The sequence below is a fragment of the Globicephala melas genome, chromosome 15 (assembly GCF_963455315.2).
Source record: "Globicephala melas chromosome 15, mGloMel1.2, whole genome shotgun sequence".
NCBI classification, from domain to species: Eukaryota; Metazoa; Chordata; class Mammalia; order Artiodactyla; family Delphinidae; genus Globicephala; species Globicephala melas.
In genome coordinates, this window is record NC_083328.1 from 12,884,560 (window position 1) to 12,900,954 (window position 16,395).

The 16,395-nt window shown below is 45.4% G+C and overlaps 1 protein-coding gene across 2 annotated transcripts in view; it reads left to right on the plus strand.

The window, feature by feature from the left end:
• AUTS2 (activator of transcription and developmental regulator AUTS2) overlaps nucleotides 1–16,395 on the plus strand; it is a 1,124,169-nt gene that overhangs the window by 1,099,097 nt on the left and 8,677 nt on the right. Inside the window, exons 9-15 of one of the 2 annotated variants that reach the window (XM_030871940.2) lie at nucleotides 900–1,141; nucleotides 2,792–2,836; nucleotides 5,886–5,981; nucleotides 8,165–8,236; nucleotides 9,513–9,542; nucleotides 11,562–11,633; nucleotides 14,866–15,007. In XM_030871940.2, the coding sequence (XP_030727800.1) occupies nucleotides 900–1,141; nucleotides 2,792–2,836; nucleotides 5,886–5,981; nucleotides 8,165–8,236; nucleotides 9,513–9,542; nucleotides 11,562–11,633; nucleotides 14,866–15,007 (699 nt within the window). The remainder of the gene's footprint in view (nucleotides 1–899; nucleotides 1,142–2,791; nucleotides 2,837–5,885; nucleotides 5,982–8,164; nucleotides 8,237–9,512; nucleotides 9,543–11,561; nucleotides 11,634–14,865; nucleotides 15,008–16,395) is intronic. The other variant, XM_030871941.2, reaches the window with a different exon arrangement.

Sequence of the window (16,395 nt, forward strand, 5' to 3'; positions counted from 1 at the left end):
ATACGTACCAACACCCATCCCAACCTGGCATGACAGTGGCCTGGAATCGGACACTGCCAGAGAGACTTTTCTGACCAGGGTCATCCTCTGAGCAGTAAAGCACAGGTTGTCTGGGCCCTGTCACCTGGGCTCCCATTAGCTTGACAGAAAAGCTCTACACATCCCGTGTCTGTTTCAGGCCAGGATCTTAAGTCACATCCTTGTTAGCTGACTAAGGCCTTCTACCGTGGGTGGGAAAGAAGATGTACTTTTTGTGAGCATATGTCCCAGCTTTTTAAGGACACACCTAGTGTTGGATATTGGGTCCTTTTCTCCTCACCTGTATTAATCAGGCCAAGTGGCACAACTCTGGGTTCGTCGTGGCCATGTTCTACCACCGATACAGAGAGCCGTGAAGCAGAGGTTTATGTTGGAAGAGGGCATGAGGGGTCTGTCATGGCATGTTGCTGTGTCGACAGCTCACTTTTATTAGTCAGCCAGTCACTGCTCTTAAGCACTTCAGTAGGTTCATTTCTTTAACCCTTGAAACGAATCCATAGCACAGGCAATGTTATTGTTCCCGTATGATAGACGAGGAAACCGCGACACAGATGGCTGATTTCCCACACCCAGGGTCACTCAGCCGGCAGTAAAACAGCTGAAACTTGACCTCTGGCCGTTCGGCCTGGACTCTGTCCGTGCACCCCACTGATGGGCCGCCTGTCCCTGAAAGCTGAGACAGAACAGAGTGTGTGACTGGGCCTTACCACCCATTGCCTGGTCGGCTGTCCCTTTCCACTGAGGGCCCGGCTGCGCCCCGGGCCCATAGCCCTCCGTAGTGAGCTACTTGGATGTCCTGTTCTGAAAGAAATTACCGTCCCAAGGAAAGGTGTCACGCTGTCCGTGTTCTTCTCTTCCAGAGCAAGACATCTTGCGACAGGAACTGAACACACGTTTCTTGGCCTCCCAGAGCGCTGACCGCGGGGCCTCCCTGGGCCCCCCACCCTACCTGCGGACCGAGTTCCACCAGCACCAGCACCAGCACCAGCACACGCACCAGCACACGCACCAGCACACGTTCACGCCCTTCCCCCACGCCCTGCCGCCCGCCGCCATCATGCCGACGCCAGCACCGCCCATGGTGCGTACCCCAGGCAGAAATGTGAGGATAAGTAGAGCACGACTCTTTTTATGCAGCACGGTGGGGTTGGACCAGGCCGTCTGGGCACAGGAGATTGGCTGGGGAGCAACAGCTGTTTGGGGGACTCCCTTGACCTTGCTCAGCTCTGCTGGAGAGAAGGGGATGTGCCCTGCTGCAGGCAGCACTGACCCAGGGCCTAAAGTAGGAACTCTTTGCTAGACGGTGATTCCTAGCACTGTGGGTGGAATTTATTCTAGATGCCCTCAAAACGGTCACATCCAGTGTCGGTAGTTAACTTCTTAAGGGCGCTTTTGTTTTCTTGAGCATCTTGGGGAGTTGCCACCAGATATAAAAATGTCAGTGTTCGGCGCTAGCAAATAAATGCTCACGGAATCCCGGGAAGTCCGGAAGGGCCGAGGAGGGAGAGCGCCATCAGGAGACTTGGATGGCCCTGGGTACCCCTCCCCCAATACCCGCTCTTTCGGAAGGTTTTTTAAACCGGCTTTGATGGAGGTGTTGTATTTCCCGTATTTCATAAGACAGCGCCCCCAGTCTGCTATTGTGCTCTGCCAGCGAGTGGTCAGGGAGCGATGAGCCCTGCAGGGTCCGAACTCAGCCTTGTGGTAAGAGGGACCACTGGCAGTGACAGGATCTGGGCCTTGCCTGGGGACTAGCGCATGCCGGGAGGACCAGTTAGGGTTGTTTTTTAACTTAGGAGCTGTACGGAATAGTAGGATACTAACTATTCTGAGATAGATGCCTGTCCATAACAGTGACTATTAGAGTGTTTTACTTATTTAATTTTTAATATTTCAGGAAATACTTGATTTTAAGGCAATTAATATAGGCATTGTGAGGATAGATTTGAATTCCGTGATTCACCAAACTTTGCATCCTCTCCTCCCTCCCTCTCCCCCCATTTTGTTCAACTTAATTTTTTTAAATATATATTTCAAAGTTTATTTTATAAACTTTATTTAGGAGAATATTAGAGGTAAGGCCTTGGGACCAAAAATTTTTTCCTGTGATAAATCCTGTATCTGTTTTCTGGATGAACCGTACTTCTCAACAGTTATTTAGGGAAGGAGCTTATACCAGTCTGAGTGAGCTGTTTCACAAAATGAGTTAAATCTAACTGAGGGGAGTTACAGCCCAGGATGATGACATTACTTAGAAGAAATAATGGTATTTTCTCTTTTCTGCTCAAAAGAAAGGTTCTAAGACCTAGCCCAAATTGCCTTGTATTTGGGGGTAATACATTTCAGAAAACAGCTGAATGTACAGTTCTGCCAAAGTGAAGATGAAAACGGAGGGAATTCTCTGGATAAATCAGATGCAACGCTCACTTCTCTCTGATTTATCTGAACAATTGCCTCTTCTCTCCAGTTCAGGTGTTTGGTGCGCGCCAGTCTCCAAATATAGCCTAGAAAGCAAGCCGCTCTTGTGTGGCCACAACCTAAATGCACTGAATGGGTTTTCACTTTGATTTTGCGTTCCTGTTGATTTCTCGTCAGAGTGACCCGAGCTCAGAACGGTTTCATATACAGTGAGGTTACAGAGGCTGATGACAGCCTAACGGCAGAGAAGCTTGCTTCGGGCTACCTCCACTGAAGCAGTGAACAGAAATGTAGATTCTTTAAGTAACTAGCTTTTGCTTTGATCCCTTTACAGTTTGACAAATACCCAACAAAAGTTGACCCATTCTACCGGCACAGTGTGAGTCTTGTTACCATGCTACCCATTTAATGTAACTGCTTTTCCATTTTTGTGCTCTCACCACAGATCAGTAAATGACTAGCAGCCTTCCTTAATCATCTTTGCGAGAATTCCCATTGCTCCTCGTCACTTTGGATGCTTGCTTTTTGTGACGTTTGCTTTTGGTAAAGATGCAGTATCATCTTCTGAATCAAAAGGTCATAAGCACTCCTAACACTTTAAAGCGAAGGTGGACTTCACTGGCAGCCAGGCCTCTGTCCTGCAAAGTGGGGCGCCCGCAGTTAAACCCTTAGAGTTTCAGGAGAGTCTGAAATCACAGATTGCAGTCTTCGGTCGAAATGTCCTTAACACAGAATTCCTGGAATTCATCTTCGATTATTTCCTCCAAGGAAAGTACCATATCTTTTTGACTCATGACTTCAAACAGCAAATTTTCATTTCTTCTAGACCGACTGTTGATCCCTCTTACACACAGCTGGTATTGTTCTCCTGAGCTCGTTAAAACTGCGACTAAAAATATTATTTAAACAAAAGAAGATCTCAAAACTGAAATGCATGATTTTTTTTCTCTTTAAACTCTTCTTTATTTAAAAAAAAAACAAAACTTTTTTTTTTAATTGTTTCATGCAATTTTAAGAGTATGTTCTGGAACTTCAATTGGCAACAACCTAAGTTATATGTTCAGTTAATTACAAGACGTGGGCTTCTTTTATAACAAAAACCTTGAATATCTTACCATGATATTTTGATTATGGAGTGTATACTGCATCATTTTTACCTGAAATTTTGCAAGTTTTCTTTGCTCAGTGGTTTATTTATATTTTTTAAATGAAACCAGAAAGAAGGAAGTTTAATAACTGCTTGTAGCCATGTTGATTCACCGTATTAAACTCTTCTTGCTTTGAGTTTTGGATAGTGTTACCTTACTGTTCAAACAGAAATGCTACTTAATAGATCAGCCAAGCCTGTGACCTCATTCATGCCTTGAACTAACACCCTGTGTTAGTCCTAAGCTGAGAAGTGAGCTGAGAAGTCAGGACTAGACAATATTAGAAATCAATTGAGAATTACTTACGGAGAGACATTCAGAAATGGCCTGAGGAGAGCCTCTTCAGAAAGGGATGAGGAAGGTGTACCTGAGCACCTGGGCCGCCCAAGTTCTTCAGCACTGTTCTGCTCAGGACTGTGACACGAAAGCATTTTTCAGATGGACATGCACAATGCAGTAGAGCTGTGGGTTTTCTCTTTGCATGGGTTTCATGAATGGTACCACCCTTAATAATCACCAGATTTCTGCCCTTTGTCTATACTTGCCAAGTTCAGTTAAGGACCAGCTAACAAAATCATTCTCAGAGAAAGTTTAGCTGCTCTGCTGGCAGCTCAGTTTACTTCCTAGGACCTCATGCAGTGTCTTTTCATATACATATTCCACAGAGAATCCTAGATTTAAGATGAAGAATAAGTCTGCAAGCCTGAATTTTTGGAAGGTTCATGTTTTATTACTTAGGTAATTCAGATTTTTAGTCAGGAGATGGAGTAGTCAGCTATATTCGAAGAGGCTCAGTAATGGACTAGAGCAAAATGAAAATGGTGAGAACACCCAATTTTTTAATTGAAAACATTAAAGGAAAAAATACCCACCTGGAGGCAGAGTAATAGGAATTTGAGTGCATTTTAGTGTGATGTATTTAATTACTCTGCTTCATACAGTGTACTGGGGGAGAGTTATTTCATATTATTAGTTATAGTGGATAATATATAAAGTACTTAGTCTCCCCTGCTTTGGGGATTGGGATGTTATAAGGGGAATTAAGATACAATGCACTCAAGTATCTAAAACACAATTTTAGACTTAAAATTAGTTTAAATGAGGGCGCTTGGTTTGCAGTCACTGTTTAAGTGGATTTAGTTCAATATCAATTAGTCTGAAAAACTTTGCTGCATCATTGAATGGGAGCAAAATGAAATAAAGACCAACGGAAAAAGTATGTGCTCTGAAAACAGGATTGTGAAATGTGGATTTCAGCCGTTACCTAGAAATAGCTCACATAAATGCATTATTAGGAAAAGCTTGAATTATTATTGTATTTTTGACATATTGTGCAACCATAAGGGTGGGACATTACTAAAACATCTATATGGTGGTTTTTTCAAAGTAAATGGAACCAGAGTGATAAAATCTCAGAAACTGTAAATTTTTAAGAGGAGGAAAAGATGTGTCTGCATTGTCTTCAGTACTGCTGTATATTTCTCTCCTCCATTGTGTCCTCTGTAAACTGTCAATTCAAGAAAATTCGCATTGTTAATTCAGAATCATTCTTCTCCCTCTCCACTAAGTGGTCAGACTGACATGTCAAGGGACTGGCTTGAATAGCCTTCAGTGAGCTTATCCATCTTATAGAAAAATGGGTGGCTCTGTGGAAAGTATACTCTGAGTCATTTTATTTTCCCCTTCCACAAATATTTGTCATCATTTTGGACAATTAAGTTGTCCTCTGGAACTGCCACTTACCAGAACAACCTAATGAAGCAAGGATTGTGAATATTTTCTCATTTCCTCAAAACTATTAAAAGTCTAAAAGTACTAATTGAGTTTTAATGGTTTAAAATCCTGGAATCCATAAAGACTTGCTTCTTTTTTCTTCCTTTTTTTTTTTCCTTTTTCTTTTTCTAATTAACTTGTCATTTTCTGGGCATCTTGTTTGGCTCAGCACCCCCTCCTGTTTTTGATATGCATTGAAATCTCCAACCCTTTAGGACTTCTATCCGATTTAACAATTAATAATTAGAAAAGCTCCCTTTCTAATGATGTCCTCATCTGGGACATCATTTGTCGGCTGATTGATTCTGAACTACTTTTAACTTTTCACGTTCAGTATTCATGGCACATCTGGTGTGATCATTTCATTGTGGCTTCTTGACTAATAGCATCAAACTGAGACTACTTGGCTTGCTAACGTTGGTGTCTTTCTGTGGGAAGGGAATTGGAACATATCATTTGCCTCCTACTAAAATCTTGTCTTCCCCCCTTCTCCATCTTTGGCCACAGCTCTTCCATTCTTACCCTCCTGCTGTATCGGGCATCCCCCCTATGATTCCGCCCACTGGCCCTTTTGGTTCACTGCAAGGAGCATTTCAGCCGAAGGTAAGAAACTACATCGAAAACACACCTGCGTACTTGTAAGTGGAGCCTGGGGCTGGGGCTAGGCAGGTAGCTTCCCGTCCTCTTACCTGCCAGGGACTCATTTTTCCATCCAAATTGACCATCAGTATTAGAGTGTGAATATTTTCTCCTAGTCCATTTAGGTTTAAAACTCAGCCAGAATTTAATTTTTAACCTGTGCTACCCATGTCGTCTCAGTTGAACTAGGATTTCTTGTGCTCTGTAAAATATACAGGGAAAAAAACATATATATATACACATATATATATATATATATATATATATATATATATATATTTCCCCCCCAACCCCCACCCTACCAAGATTGTGGACATAAGCTTCTGGTCAGGAATTGTATGGAATGTCGGATAAGCCTCCCACCCCGCTGTCAGGGTCACACTTCCCAAGGTCAAGACTACCATCCTCGTGTGAGATGAAGTAGCCTTTCACCCTTTATGATAACTGAATTCTTTTCTACCTAGCCAGAGATACGCTCCTCCACTTGGGCTAGAGTTATCTCCGAGGGCCAAAATTAAGGCGTTAACTCTCAGAACACTCTACCTTTTTGTGACTTTACATCTACCACGGCCGATACTTGATTCTCATGCCAAAAAAGCGAAATGTATTTCTCATGTTAGCAACCATTCTCAGATTGTAAAGTAGGAAATCGCGCTGTGTGATTTTGGTTTTCTTTTATTCCCGTCTCATTTCAAAGCTAAAACACAAATTTTGGGCCAGAGTCTCCCAGGATGAGCACATGATATACTAACAAAGGCATGCTGCCCTAAAATTAGAGAAGAGGAAAAAATTAAGCATTGGGGGTGGGATGGCCGCACCTTAGAAATCACAGGGACCTGCATGGAATCGCAGCTCCTGTGCCCAGTTAGACCTCCTCAGGCCTTGAGGATGGCCGGTCTCAACACCTCCTATCTGGGGATAAAATGATGGTGGTTTTTAAACTCCTTCTGCCATCAGCTCTCTACTACCCTCTCAGACCCTGGTCTGTCCCCTCTAGGTTGCAGGAATCTCTGGTGCATCCCCAACCAGACTGGTAGGTCACTTAATAAATTAGTCTATTTCCCTCACTCACGATTATCCAGTCACACAGAAAACTACATCTGGGCAAGGAAGTGTCTCTCCTGGTGTTGAAATAGGCCTTTCCAGGCTATCTTACTGATTGAATATGTAGATTGCAGTTCATTAGCGGAGTTCTTCATATGTATGCAAATCAGGCTGTTAACAACTCCAGCTTAATTGTTAGCTGTACAGCAGCTGATTGCTTTTCTTTCTTCCATTCTTTCTTTCCCCCCCTGCCCCCTTCTCCTTGTAGGCGAGCTTGGTGCCTAGACTCAGCAGGCTCTTTTTTCCACACGAGTCAACTTCCTGGTGTGAAGGGATTCATAGAAGTTGTGGTTTCTTAAATCAAATACCTAGTGAAAAATATTCTAAATCCTCTACCCACTAGAAAGTAGTGCCTTGTGCCTCCAGTGGGCTTTTCGTTGTTGTTGTTAATTCAAAGGACAAAAGCCTACAGATAAGGTTGTTATCATTAATGATATTTAAGAATGGTGTTGGGAATGGGAAGGATGGCGCAGAATTACTTTAGAAATCACTTAACAGTAGGTCTGTGTGGTCCCCAAATTAGGTTCTCTTGTCCCATTCCCACCACTGCTAATGAGTAATTACTGAGTGTAATTCCTTGTTACCGTCTGCCAGTTAAAATTGAGAGTTAGCTTAATGTCTGTAAAACACGTTCAGTTATTCTGATGGGAAGCACCTGATAGAGCAGATTATAATGTTCACTTAAGCATTTCTTGGAAGGTTTGGTGATAAAGCAAAAAACCCACAATGACAGGGCTGTCAGGAACTCAGTAGAAGATGGATTTCAGGGGCAGGCTTGTACGTACGTCTCACCTCTCTCTGCCTGGAGATGCCATTGCTGGAGAGGACAGGCTCTGGTCAGGGTCCCCTGGGGAAACAGGGAGCGGGGTCCTCACGAAGAGCATATGTGGTCACGGAGGAAAATGGATCCGTTAACTCCTGTATTCCAGAAAGAACCAAACAAAAAAGGGACGTTTGAACTCTGTCATTTAGAACGAAAGGAAGACCTTGCTTTCGTGTCCCGTGTTATATGCTTCCTAAGCTGTGGTCTAATTAATTTGTAGACGTCCAACCCGATCGATGTTGCTGCCCGACCTGGGACGGTCCCACATACTCTTCTCCAGAAGGACCCGAGGGTAAGTGCAAGGTCAGGCTGGGTCTCAGGTAACACAGAAGATGGCATCTCCCCAGGACAGCCAGCCCAGGCCTCACACCTTCCTCAGCCCAGCCGAACCGCTGCTGCCTTAGCTCTTCCTTCTAGTTTGTGGGAGATGCTAGTTACTCTTAGAAAACAGAATCTCCCTTGCGGCCGCATGACACCAGGGCAATGACTTACCACGGGACAGAGGGAGAGCTTATGGTCTAAGCCCAGGAGTCCGACACTCTGAGCTTGCGTAGTTTCCACTCAACCAGCCTTCTCTGTCTCCATCTCCTGAAATTTCTCTCACATGCCAAAGAAACAGCTGTAAAATGTTTTGAATGGAAAGGCGCTACGCGCTTTTCTTCCTGGAGCTCATTGTACCACACAGCTCTTCCGGCCACTCTACTTGTAATGTGGTATGGACCCTTTTGTCCATACCACATTACATTACATTATCTGGAGCTAAATAAAATATCCATTATAATTAGCACATTACATTATCTGGAGCTAAATAAAATATCCATTATAATTTGGTTGTGTTATTTATTCGTAACGCAGACCAACTCTCAAAAAGAATTTGAAGTTACACAGTAGATATAATCTTGTCTCATTGATTGTTATTCATCTTCATAGTAAATGGGGAAAAAAAATGATTACCTTTTACAATATTGTCTTTTTCCCTGGATAACGGCAGTCGGAAATTGATAACCAGATTAGGTAGATGTGTCAAATGACTCAACTGTGTAAGTATTTCTATGGTGTTTAGTGAACTTCTTTAAAACGTCTTATACCTCTAAGTGATGCACAGTCATCAGATTAAGGATAATTATTAAAGATAGCCTATTTCTACTGTGTGTCTGGAAAGGACACTTCTCCTTAATTATCATTAGTATCCAGTCTTTCAAGTCCATGGTCTGAAGGCCCTTCTCCCTTAGACCCATGCAGTGAGGTTTGGAAGGGCTGCTCTAAGACAGTGAAACTCCTGAGATGTGTAATGGGAGCAAATTGTGTTGCCAGAGGGCAAATCACTATTGATTAAACTTGTCCGGGGGCTTGTCAGCGTAGATGTACCAAGGCTTGTGAGGTGGGGGAGGGGCGCTTGGCACTTTTGATAGTGTGAAAATGGGTTAATTATTCTCTAAAAGGGCTTCATTTAAAAGTAAAATTCTAACATTTTAATTTCCCCTCCTAATGAAGCACTACAAATTTGTTAATTAGAGCAATTGTTTGAGTGACAGGCATGTAACCAAGTTGTCATTTTCTCTTCACAGTTGACAGATCCTTTCAGACCTATGTTAAGGGTAAGCAAGCTTCTTCTAGAACTGTTTTGCAACCTCTGTTTGACTCCCGGAGGGTTAAAAATACAATTACAAGGAAACAAGCCACAGAAACACTGGAGTAAAATGTTGGAACGACAGTGGTCAGGTTTTTCAGAGAGTGCGATTGAAAACGGCCTAAGTGGTTTTGCTTTGAGCATTGGAGGACGCCAGGCCACGGAGATAAAGCGAACAGATAAAATTCAACTGAGTCAGATTCTCGTTAGTTCTGGCAAAAGGTTTGACTTGTGGAAAACTTAAGGGAAAGACTTAGGCTGAAATTAGGATTCCACTGAGCTCTACCGTTTCTCTTGCACCTAGAAAATACATATCCGGCTCTGTTTATTTTGGCTGGTGGCTGCCTCTTTCTGCACTAAGTGATGTTGACTTGTCACAGCCATTCGACCTTTTCCTCTGGTGCAGAAAAGAGCTACTAGAAGGGGCTTCCCTGGTGGCGCAGTGGTTGACAATCCGCCTACCAATGCAGGCGACATGGGTTCAGGCCCTGGTCCAGGAAGATCCCATATGCCGCGGAGCAACTAAGCCCGTGTGCCACAGCTACTGAGCCTGCTCTCTAGAGACCGTGAGCCACAACTACTGAGCCCACATGCCACAACTACTGAAGCCTATGCACCACAACAAAGAGTAGCCCCCTCTCACCACAACTAGAGAAAAGCCTGTACGCAGCAACAAAGACCCAATGCAGTCAAAAATAAGTAAATTTATATTTAAAAAAAAAAAAAAAGAAAAAGAGCTACTAGAAGTATTGGTTTGTCTTGAGAGGTCTGGAGCATGGCCAGCAAATGTCCTCTGAATAAATGCTGACTTCCTTGGTGTATGTGGTGAGCGGTGAGGGGAGGGGATGATGGATGGTTGGATGGAAGATGGATGGATAGTAGATTTCTCTACTTAAACCCTTTCTGGTGCATATAATCAGATAACTCAGTTTCTCCAAAGGGGGAGAAAGGAGGATGGTGTCATCACAGGCGATTTCAAATGACCCATAATTTCATTACAAGAGAACTGAACCCAAACTTGGATTTAAGTCTATATTTCAGAAGCAGCTCCTTAATAGAGAAACCGGAAGTGTCTGTTCTTTGCCGGTGTAGGAATGGGGCAGTGTTTCTTCTCATCCATCCTGTTGTTATGGAGCTCATGTTCGGAGCTTACGGGTGGATTACGTAGCAGGAATACAAGTGAAGTGGCACGACATGGTCCCTGCCCCCCAGGTAGTGAGACAGAGCTCACAGCTACTCCGCAGCTTAGAAAGCAAAGACGTGAACTAGTCTGAGAGACAGGGGTTGATGCCCTCCCAGAGGGCAGGGCAGGCACTCACTCTGTAGAGGCCTAGAGAGGAGAAAGGAGTGAGTTCTCTTCTCTGTTTCTTTTTTCACTTAGAAATGAACCGTGCCACCCAGCACGAATATGGGCAGTTGACTCTTAGTGAAGCACTTGTGGGAACTGGGCTTCAGTAAAAATGTGGTGGATTTCTTTGTTCCACTTCGGGGGTTGAAAAAAAAACAACCCAGTGTTGGGGGAGGTGACACAGGTTCTGCCCCCTCTCTTGCTTTCAAACTGGTTCACGGACATGCACTAATTAGTTCTTCTGAGCAGCCCGTTCGCATTACGGCCTGGCCACGCTTGTTCAGTAGGGCTTCACTCCACCAGGCCTGCCAGCTGGCGCCAGAAGAGAGACAGGGGGCACAAAGTGGGACTCAGGCTTTGCCACGTTATCCTTGGTAACCAGGGAGGTCCTCCTCGGGGCTGGTTTTCAGAGGAGTAGCTGCCGGCTCGGGCTCCCGTGGCAGGGGAGGTACAGCCCACTGGGGCTCTCTCCGGCCCGGGCACCGGACTGCTGCTGAGAGGAGGCACTTGGAGGGGACAAAGCATCTCGTTTTGTGGAAAAAGCCTCTGCAGCTAGAATCTGCTGAAAGCTTTGGGGAAGTTGAAGGGGGTTTTCTCGGAAAGTCTTCCTTCTGACCACGTTGCTCTTTCTTGTTCCAGAAACCAGGGAAGTGGTGCGCTATGCATGTTCACATTGCCTGGCAGATCTACCACCACCAACAGAAAGTCAAGGTCAGTCTTGCCTTCCTAGCCTTGGGGAGGGGTGCCCACCTGCGGGCGTGTGATCTCCCGATTGAGGAGGCATTGAAACAGATTCTAAAGTCCCACCGGCAGGCAGGCAGGCAGGGTCAGGTATCTCTTGGAAAAGCTATTTGGCAATCTTGCTGTTAATTAGGGAGATCACCAGCAAATAGCAAAACAGAAGCAAACTGGTAACATACTGATGTTTTGGGGTTTTTTTTAAATGATTTTGTCATCTTATTGATCCAAAGGGCCTCTATAGATTAAATCCTAAAATAAAGGTTTGGGGAATCTAATTATAGTGACAAGTATTAGTATGGAACATACTTAGTATCTAGGAAGAGCTGTACATGAAAAGTTTTCTTTCTGTAAGAATTGGTACATTCTTCCCCCCCCCCAAGCATTTAGAAAAAATTTTTTTTTCCTCTTCCATTACACTTTATTACAGGGTATTGAATATAGTTCCCTGTGCTATACAGTAGGACCTTGTTATTCTTTTCATTTTATGGCTTTGGAAAAAAAGATCGTTTATGCCCAATATGTTACTCATTTAGGCCTATATGATGATTCCATTAGCAATTCATATTATTAAAAATTCCTCTTCTAGAAGCGGTATTTGGTTTACAATGACCTATCCCCACTCTCCTTCGTCCTCCTGATGACCAATGCCAGAGGTCAGACTACAGTCAGTGCTTGTCAGAACCGCCATCTGGCTGGTTACCTTACCTATCCTTGGGAGATTTTTCTTTTTTGTCTGTACTTTCATCATATAGATGAATACATTGCATGTATTACCAGGGCTTTATGATGCAATAGAAAACAGATAAAGAACTTCTGCAGACGACCAGATATGACATCACTGGTCAACTTAGGGACCAAACTAACTGACAAGTCTGGATTTTACAGTCTGAGTAACTATACCAATCAAGTAATTCCAATACACTTCCGCTGGAATCCATATTTTCATGAACAAGCTTTTAGTCCTGACAGCATTCGGGGGCCATCATCAGAATAGAAAAAGAGGGAGGGAGAGCTAGTCTTCCCAGAATTTTTTTTTTAATGGTTAAACAATTTTTTAAAAACCTACCTAGTTAGAAATTAAAAAGCCACCCTCAGTGAATGAGGTCACTAAGGTATCTTGCTTTGGTACCAGATACCTGCTGTTCGTCAGAATATCCCGTCGGTGAGTTTTGCTCACCTTGACGTTAGTGTCAGGCGAGGCTCTATTAGAAACCTCTTGGTTTAGCTGCATGAGAAAACGCATGTGCTCTGAAGAGCTACAACTAGATTCTGATGGTTAGTTCAGTTCACTTTTGTTCTGGATGATGTGGTTAGCGGAACGGTGGGTAAATCACGTTCTCCTGGTAACTCGTTTGGTTAAAAGCGATGAAGGATGGCGTAGGTGCCACTTCGGCATCTTCCTTTCCACAAGCGTGTCCCCAGTGACTCAGAGCGAACGTTCATTATCCCAATTCAATTAGGAAGACCTCTTGCACAGGAGATAGCTGTTCATCTTCCCTTTCCGGCAAATTCTTTGTAATCCCCAAGCTCCATTTTGCTTCACGGACCTAAGTTGTGGTTAATGGAACTGTGCTGTGTACCGTGCAGTATTAGCACTAAATAACTCGGCAACCAAATTAAAGGAGGCACTCAAAACGTTTTTATAGATTCATAGTGGACTAGCAGCTTGCTTTGGGCGGTTGGCTATTACTTGATAGTGGGACTTTCATGAGAGAATTCCCTGTAGATTTGAGCAGAAGTTGCATGGTCCCCTTTCTCTGTAATGTTCATTTACTCGTTCTTTTAGCCACTCACCAGATACTTGGGAGAGGCCCCTGCTCGCAGGTTCTTACTGCTGCAGGCTCAGGGCATGCCTCTGTCCCGGTGTCTAGTTGCTCAGAGTTCAGTAGTGAGGATTGGTGTGTGTGGAAAAAATGGTGAACGTGTGATCTGCTTCCTGGGGTGTTGCTGCCAGCCTGAAGGTTTCCGGTGGTTTTCATCCTACCTGGGAAGGATGGGTGAGTGGGATTGCAGGATGGTGTAGGGTTCAGTGCTAGGGGATGGCAAACCCCTCTTGTCTCTGACTCCCGCACAAGTTAGATCACATGTCTCCTTGTTGGCGTTACTGTGTGACAGGACAAGGATTTACGTGTGGCAGAACATGAGGGGGTTGGAGGGGGAGTGGGGCCAAACGGACAGAGAACATCCGACGAGCCTAAGAGATGGGAAAGGCGAGGTCGGAAACCGAGGAAGGGCTGTGAAGGACTGGGAGGCCGGAGAGCTTGAGAGGAGGGGGCAAGGGGAGGGAGATCCGGAGCCTCGGCCCCAGGCCCAGGTCGAGGGTCGGCGTTCATCGGGGGCGGTGTGAGGCCAATGCCGAGAAGGCTGTTGAGAATTGAGAAGGTGGGGCAGTTTGTAAACCATGCCGTAGGAGAGGCTGCCAGCCTCCAGAGTGAGGCCAGGAGGAGCAACGAGGAGGAAGGTGATGAGCTGGTCCCTACAGCCTCAGAGGAAGCTGAGCTGACAGGTTAGCGCAAGGGCGGATAAACAGATGGCAGCCGATGGCAAGGAATTCACAGCAAGAGACGTTCTGGAAGGTTTACTGGTCTGGCCTTATCTCTTCCTCAGCTAACTGGGAGTGTAGCAGGCACAGTAAAAAAAAAAGCCCCCATTAGTAAAATTAATATCCCTACTTCGTTTGTGTTTCTTTAAATATATGTAACAACGATAGTTTGAAAATTAGCTTGTAGGCATGCAAATATTTCTTTATAACTTTCAGCTACTAATGTACTGTGATCTATTAGAGCATGGCAAAGAGTCATTAAACAATTAATTTACACAGCAGAGTATTCACGCACAATCCCTAATGAAATGAGCTTTAAAATACTGTCATTTAAAAACTTGCTGAAAGGAGCTTTTGCGGCAAATCATAAACGACTTCGGAATGGTGGTGGTTTCAGTAGCTGGGACATGGTTCTGTCCCTCAGAGACCGAACCCGAGTTTTGCCCCTTGACATTTCTGCTATGAACGGCGGGCCCCGCTTTTCTGGCGTTGGAGGGTGAAATGGTTTGTGGGTTGCTGTGTTCTCACGGCGTTTGTAAACCTGAACCTGACGAGGGCTCAGGGCCCGACTCCCTCGGTCTCAGGCTCCTCCTATTACTGTTTTTCTTCCCTGCTGTTTCTCTTGGGGTGCCATCCTTTCCTCCCCCCTTGCTGCTGTAGAAACAGATGCAGTCAGACCCACACAAGCTGGACTTCGGCCTGAAGCCCGAGTTCCTGAGCCGTCCTCCCGGGCCCAGCCTCTTTGGAGCCATCCACCACCCCCATGACCTGGCACGGCCTTCAACTTTGTTCTCTGCCGCTGGTGAGTTCAGAGGGGCGAGCTGGGAAACGTAGTTCTCAGGTAGCTCGATAAGTTATATCTATGACTATGACGTGTGTCAGTTTGCAAGGCAGTATCACGGCGCATCTCGGGAGCTGGGCCCTTCTCCACGGCTGCGCCCCCTTCCACTAAAGAAGGGAAGAGACCATCTCTCCGTTCGGGGGCTCGTGTTGCTTCGGCTCATTATTTGCTTCTCTATTAAACCACTAACTCACAAGCATGTCAAATGCTCTTGAAAAAGATCTGAGAGCTCGCAAGGGCCAGTCGGCAGGAGACAATGCCAGGAATTGTGTGAGGATGCGGCTGCTCTCACTGTCCCTGCCCACAGAGCACTTGGTGGCCTCACACCATGATGCTCGGTCACGCCGTGCGTGAGGGTCTGAGGATAAAGAAATACAATTAAATAGTTGCCGGCGGTGTGGACTGTGACGGGGAGGGTGAACTGGTTGGTTGCAACGATGCAGGAAATTTAGGGGCCAGCGTGTAAACCCCCCAACAGGTCTATTCATTAACCTCTGAGAAGACACACTTCCAGGTGCCTCGTGCACGTGCCGGAGTGGGTCTCTGATCATCACTGCATCAGGTAACCCGCCCAGTCCTGCTCCGGGACCGTACAGACAAAGGCAGTGGCTGTCACGGGCATTAGGTGGACGAGAGCAGCCCTACCGGCATCAGAGGTTCCTTAACATTCAGTCTTTTCTAAAATCACCTTCAGCGTACAGTGCCTGGCACGTGGGCTCCACTGGGTACAGCTCATTCTGGTGACAGGCGCCATGACTTCCTACCCACTGTGCGCCGTAGAATTTATTCTTCTGGACATAAGTGTTCAAGGGGGTCCCTGTTTCTAGTCCGCCTGCCACCTTCCCAGGCTTTTATGCAAGACTCGTTTTTGGTGGACCTGAGGCTCGTCCATTCGGGAAGCGAGGACCACCCGCGCTGCAAGCAATCACCATTCTAATGGGCCTTGTCGCCAGAGTAAGGGCGAGGGGCGCTGTCTTGAGGGTAGATGGAATTTGCTAAGGTCTCAGTTCCATCCAGGGATATGGTTGAAGTCTTCGTTACCATGGCACCTAGGCTCTCAGACAGGGCTACATGAAGAGCAATTTTTGGAGAGAAATAGATTTCTCCCTGGCTTCCATCTGAGCCAAGCAGATGAACTGGCTTCTTTTGCTTCGATAATTCCTGAACTGTGAGGCACCCCTGGGGGCCCTGCGCTGAGCGAAGCTGCGATCCTCATCGAAGCGTTCATTAGCTTGTACTACACGGTGTGCAGCCACATTTTTATTGAGCTGGCAACGCTGTTCACACCTAATGAATGTGCTGGGCTGTATTTGCCCTGTGGAGGTGGTGTCATTTTTGCACTTTCTGGG